Below are 6,000 nucleotides of genomic sequence, written 5' to 3' on the forward strand. Positions count from 1 at the left end.
AATTTGTGTCTCCCAAGGAAAACAAGTGACACAGGTGCCCAGGAGATAGAGAACCTCTGAGCGAAAGCAGAGAAAATGAGACTCCGAAAGAAAACAGAAAATGAGATCAGAGATGTTTTTACCCTAAATTATGGCATTTTTTTAATGAGACGCAATCTATTTTATTGACAACATGTCTAACTTTGTGTTGCACGATCCGCCTTTGTTTTAGTGCATACAAACATATTAATAACCCATGACGTAATCTTATAACATTTATTAGGGTCTATGTCATGTATTTCATGCCTGCTGTTTCTTGTTACAATTGCTGCTCTGCATTCTACATGTTATGCTTAGTGTGTGTGGCTGCTTCATGCTGCGTACATAACAATCTGTGCTAAAAAGCTATATGTTGTTGATTTGTGTTGCGTGCATGGCTATGTTGTGCTAAAACCCTACATGATGTTGCTGTGCCATTGTTTTGTATGTTGTTCTACTGTTTCTTGTTACTTCACATGGCTTGCGTTCTGTCTTAGAGTTCCTGTTTGTTGTAACTGTTGCTGTATTTATGGTGTCCTGCTGCTGTTGTTGTGTAAATTTGATCATTTTACAGGTTTCAAAACATCTTGCCAAAGGACTACAGTTGAAAATTAGCCTGATGGCTAACACTGGCACATTTACAGAATTGTTAATTAGTGTGTTGTCCTTATAAATAAAATAAATGAAAAAAATATTTTGTCCACAATTTTAATATTTTTATTTCTTCTACTGATCATTTTGGCATTGCTGCCAGTAAAATAGTGTGTCAAAACACACAATATTAAAACTGCTGTAACCACAAAATGTAGAGTCTGTAATTCTGGCACAGGAAATAGAGCTTACATACGAAATCAACTGATTAACAAAATGATAAAAAAAAGTTCTAATGAAATTACTAGTATTATTTACATTTTTTAAATATATTTATCACCCAACTCCCACTATCTAACCAGAATGTGGTTTTGCACCCAAATCTAAACCTGGGGAAAAAATGAAGACACAAGACACCACCCGCTAATCAACTCTTTTTGCAGGTCATCCACCTGGTACAAATACCTGCCTGAACGTAGGACTCTGCTGTATGCTACCTGCCCATCAGCAAACAACAAACAGACAAGATTAGCAACCATAATGACCCATAATTAAGCTTTTTATCTGCATCTAAAACGCAAAACGTTCTCCTCAGGAGTTGGTGGAGACAGCACAGCTTAATGGTGAATGAATATTGGATTTTCATTTTGTGCTGTGGCCAAAAATACAAATTTCAAACAGATGCTAATGTTTTTCTGTGTCTGTTGGATGTGTAAATAGGAAAATTGTTTTATCAGCAAGAATGATATGACAATATATTAAGCACGAAGTGAATAGGTCAGTTTTATCCATAAAAAAAAGAAAAATAACATGGCTTTAAAAAAACTTCAAGAGTTTCACTTCTATTTAAGTTTTTGTGCAAATATAATAAAAGCTTATGCTGCTGGTCTGAGATTCTTTAGCTAACCAGTTTGCGGCATGCCAACTTAGACAGAATCCCTTGATTGTGTCCTTGAATATGTTAATATAAATGCTAACTGGCCAAAATATTTTCCATTTTCTTAGAATAATAACTAATAAATAAATCGGCCTTGATAATGTGCGCCCAGCAGTCTGGCAGTGCGGCGTACATGCAGACAGTCCCTGGTGGAGCTGCTGATGGGGAGGGGGAGGTGCCAAGCTGGCACTTCACAGATAAAGCCACAGCTGTGGCATGCACACATTTTACTACTTTAGCCTTGTGCACAGACTCGACATGGGGCTCTTCAACAAGACTGCTTCTCGTGGATGGATTTGGGCAGAGCTGTCCTAATGCAGTGCTGGGAGGGCAACAGGTGTGTATTAACTTTCTATGGACGGCATAGGAGCAGCAATTAACCTGCCCGCCCCATCACACATCCAAACTAATTTCCTATCACTGCAGAACAAAAAAAACTGCAAGTCAGTAAAACCCTGCCTATATGCAAATTAACGCAATCTGAGATAACATCTATTCGTGGCTGTGATGTTCAGGGCCAGAAGGCATTTGAAATTAACCAAAATGTGTTTCTTTAAAGTTATTTTTAAGTACTGCCTGAGCTGATTTGCAGCATCTAATCAATAAAGGCGTTTTAACTGTTATGAAATAGTTGTAAGTCCTGATCTAAATAGTCCAACTGCAATCTTTTGTACTCTGGGTACCAGCTGAACAAGAAATTGTATTTGCAGTTAATTTTAAACTGCAAAAAAAGTTTACTACTTGCAATAAATATCTTTAAGTACTTATCATGGTCATTTTTCCTTAAGGAATTCTTGTCATGTCTATGAAAAGAAATGACAATCAGTACATATATATAAATATCCCTTAAGCTACAGTTGGTAACGAAATGAATATAACTTCTACAAATAACTTTTTGTCATATTAGCTGAAACTGTCACTAAATCTACAGTACAACATGAGACAGTCTGTGAAAAGAAAGGTGTCCCTCTGCCTCGTCCAACTGCTTCCAAAGGCATTTGCTAGACTCTACTGCAGGTCACCAAAAACAACCAATCAGAGCAGAGGAGGCTCTAATCCCACTGTCAGTTATATCAATCACTGCTCCTGAACTGCGCACACACTGTCAAACTAGGCAGCGGTGATTAAATGTGAGTCAAGATTCTGTCTCTGCATTGCTTTTTTCTTGCCGAAAATGTTTTCAGAAACATATTTTAGTGTACTGTTTAGCTGTAAAATAGGAATCTTTGCTGAAGCCAGTAGGCTGTGCGTTGTTTCAGTAGATTGTGTGTAACATGACGACCCGGTCACAAACTTTCAAAAGTTACAGCTAAAAAGTACTTTAAAATATGTTTCTTTTCTTTTCTTTTTAGGCCAAAAAAAGGCAATGCAGTAACAGAATCTTGATTCATATTTGATCAGCGCTGCCCAGTTAAACCGCAGTTCACGAGCAGTGACTGACATAATTGACAGCAGCATTAGAGACTCCTCAGATAATCTGTCTCTTTTAGTGCTGTGTGAATATAGTGACATTTTTTTTTTTTTTTTTTTTACAGAAGTTACCAACTACAGATTTTTGAAACCCTCAAACTCAGATAATGGTTTCCACCGCAGAGCCTGTACAGCTGGCAGAACTCCCTTTCTCATGTCCCATTAATCCTGTGATTTCCTGCATTAAGTAGGCTGCCAGGAAGTGCCTGTTTTTATTAAAGTAGGTTCAGAAAGTAATGTTTTAAAGGGTAAGAGACGACACTGAATTTTCAACGCGATTGAAGACACTTTGGACAGAAGTTTATGAAGACAGTCAGTACAATAGATTTTAAAAGTGATGACAAACGTAAAGTTTTACAATTTCTTGAAAGTACTTTGGTAAATGTGTCTGGGCAGCATAACAGACCTTATGTAACTTCTGTCACCACCACAGTTTCCAGTTGAAGGGTTTTGTCCTTAAAGTATGGTTTAATGGGGATTATGTTTTTATTCGATTAAATAAGGTATTATTCTACACCAAATTCATAATAACAATCACTATTTTCTACATAACAGACATACGCTTATTTATGAATCACTGATGTTTGAGATGGTGGTTTATTATCTAAAAGGTGAGACATCTATGATAATATCCATTTCAAATTCCTGATTAACATTCTTATGAGGAAATTCTGTGTTTGATGATGGACTGTGAGAACTGAGATCCTGTGGGGGCGAAAGTGTGACAGTGACTTCCAGCTTTGAAAAAGATGAATCCTGACTTAAAAGAGTCTGAGTCATTTCAAGGCTACTGGACACAGCGAGCGCATACACCTTGTTGAGAATAAGGAAAGAGAATTAGAGGACTGGGCTGAACACCCTTCGAATGGCAGCAATAAATCACACCAATATGACCTTAATAGAACAGTGGGAGAGAGTGGAGGAAAATATTGGCTGCTCACAAACCACATGGTAAGAAATATAGATCGAGCAGCGGATGTATAGCGGCTCCACTTAGATTTTCAAATATTAAAAGTGGGACATTTGTGAGGACTGAAGAAACCAATATTGGTGTTTTAAAGCTGATAGACACTTTCTGCTGTCTCTGTCCTCTAAATAACTGCAACATGTGGCAGAAAAACTAATAACAGTTGATGGGGATTTTGACTTTTGTAATTAGAAAATCATTGAACCAAGAAATGCAATAATATTAAAAATGTTTTCTGGATTCCTACAAAGTCTAGAAAACCTATAAATACACTGTGTTTGTCGAAACCTTTCTGTCCCCAATTCAATACAGAAGCTATTAATCAATGTTTCTATTTAGAGCTGGTGCCCTGTGATGTCTCACAGGAAGAAAGTGAAACCTCAGTCCCTGAGCTGCTTGTCAGAGGGACGACATTTTTCCACATTCATTTCCACAGTTTCAAGTACCTCACTCTCTGACAATGCTTTCTCAGGAAAACAGTGACTTCTGTTCAACATAAAAGTGACATTATGGTTTTGTCTATAAGCGCTACGCCTCCTCTTAAACTGTCACTCATTATCTCTTTATTTGAATTGTTGCCATGCAACAGCCCAATAATACCACAACATTTCCCTTTGTGGATTTCTATCATTACTCACGAGAGCATAAATCTTCTTGGAAACTAAGAGAATCAGTCTCCTCCACTGTGAGAATGGCCTTCTGCCAGAAGGGCTCTGAGAGGGACTTGAAATCCCAGTCAGCGCCAGCCAACTATTAAAACAGTCGTGTGCATAACAAACAATGAAACAGAGGGAACCCTAGAAGCTACGACCACGAGACAGAAGCCTGTGTTAAAGCAAAGTCACTCTCTCATTCACACACACTGGCACGTGCACACAAGCACTCAGACGCAATCTTGTTTAGGCTTTTATTTGTTCCATTAGAAAAAGCTTTTTCTCCAACTGATGAGGGGTAGCAGTCACTGTAAACCACAGGCAGTCTGCAGGCAATCATCCATTTAAATGACTCTGCCAGCTGAAAGCAAGTCCACTGTTGTCAAGGCAGCAAGACGGCCATTAAATCACCTGGTTCCATTAAAGAATCAATTGCTGTGCTGCTACCCCTGGTAGCACACACTTCTGATACCTGGGAGATTGTTTCGGACTATCAAAGCAGATAAACAAGGTCGCTGTGCTTCACAAGTGGTGCTTTCTGCAATACGACGCCAGGCCCCATATGTTTCCTGCATTGCACATAAAAAGCATACACCTGACTGATCAGGGGGGACATGGAGACACAGATGTGGCCATGTCATTGGGCACTGATGCATTGTTACCTTTGGTTGAGGTGGGCAGCCAGTGGCCAGGCGCTGCAGCTGTTCTGAAGTATGGCTGGAGAAGAGGTCTGAGCAGCACGCTGTGCGGCCCAGTCTCTTCATCAAAGAGGAGATGATGCTGCAGCCACAGCCACACATCGACTTGCTCATTAGTAGACTGGCTGTTCTGGGGTTAGAAGACGTGTGGAAAAAAAAAAAGCTGCAAGCCGCAGCCACTTCCTGGTCCTCGCCGAATTCCCTCAGTTGTCCTCACAGCTGATGCCTTTTCTGTTATTATTCCACATGGTGCTGATCCACAGGTACTCGGTCACTGAGATCACTAAGATCTACAGTCAACATAGCACAGACGCCGATGCTCACCTTATTCCACAGTTAGGGCACGTGAGTTAGTAAGTACAGTTTGTCGGTCCATTTCCCTCGTGATTGCTTCCCACTTACTCCACTCCCTCTGCTGTACTTCTGTCTCAGCACACACCACCTGCTGTAGCTCCCCTTTTTCTTTTGCCAAACTCACTCCCATCCACAAAACACCTTTTCCTGATACTGCAAATAATACTCAGGATGCACCGTCTGCCACTACTCCCTTCTGTCTCCCACAATTGCCATGCGCTTTCTTCCACTCCCTCTACTGCCTTCGGCTGCTGTGCAATGAGGATGCTATCCCCGGCAACGCTGCTGCCACCACTGTACAGCCTCCCCCCA

General features: G+C 40.1%; 1 protein-coding gene across 1 annotated transcript in view; it reads right to left on the bottom strand.

The window, feature by feature from the left end:
* fbxw7 (F-box and WD repeat domain containing 7) overlaps positions 1–5,448 on the bottom strand; it is a 105,562-nt gene extending 100,114 nt beyond the window's left edge. The window contains exon 1 of the mRNA XM_042484994.1: positions 5,299–5,448. Within this exon, the coding sequence (XP_042340928.1) occupies positions 5,299–5,448 (150 nt within the window). The remainder of the gene's footprint in view (positions 1–5,298) is intronic.
* Between the last annotated feature and the right edge of the window lie 552 nt (positions 5,449–6,000).

The sequence above is a fragment of the Plectropomus leopardus genome, chromosome 4 (genome assembly GCF_008729295.1).
Source record: "Plectropomus leopardus isolate mb chromosome 4, YSFRI_Pleo_2.0, whole genome shotgun sequence".
In the NCBI taxonomy this organism is placed as follows: Eukaryota; Metazoa; Chordata; class Actinopteri; order Perciformes; family Serranidae; genus Plectropomus; species Plectropomus leopardus.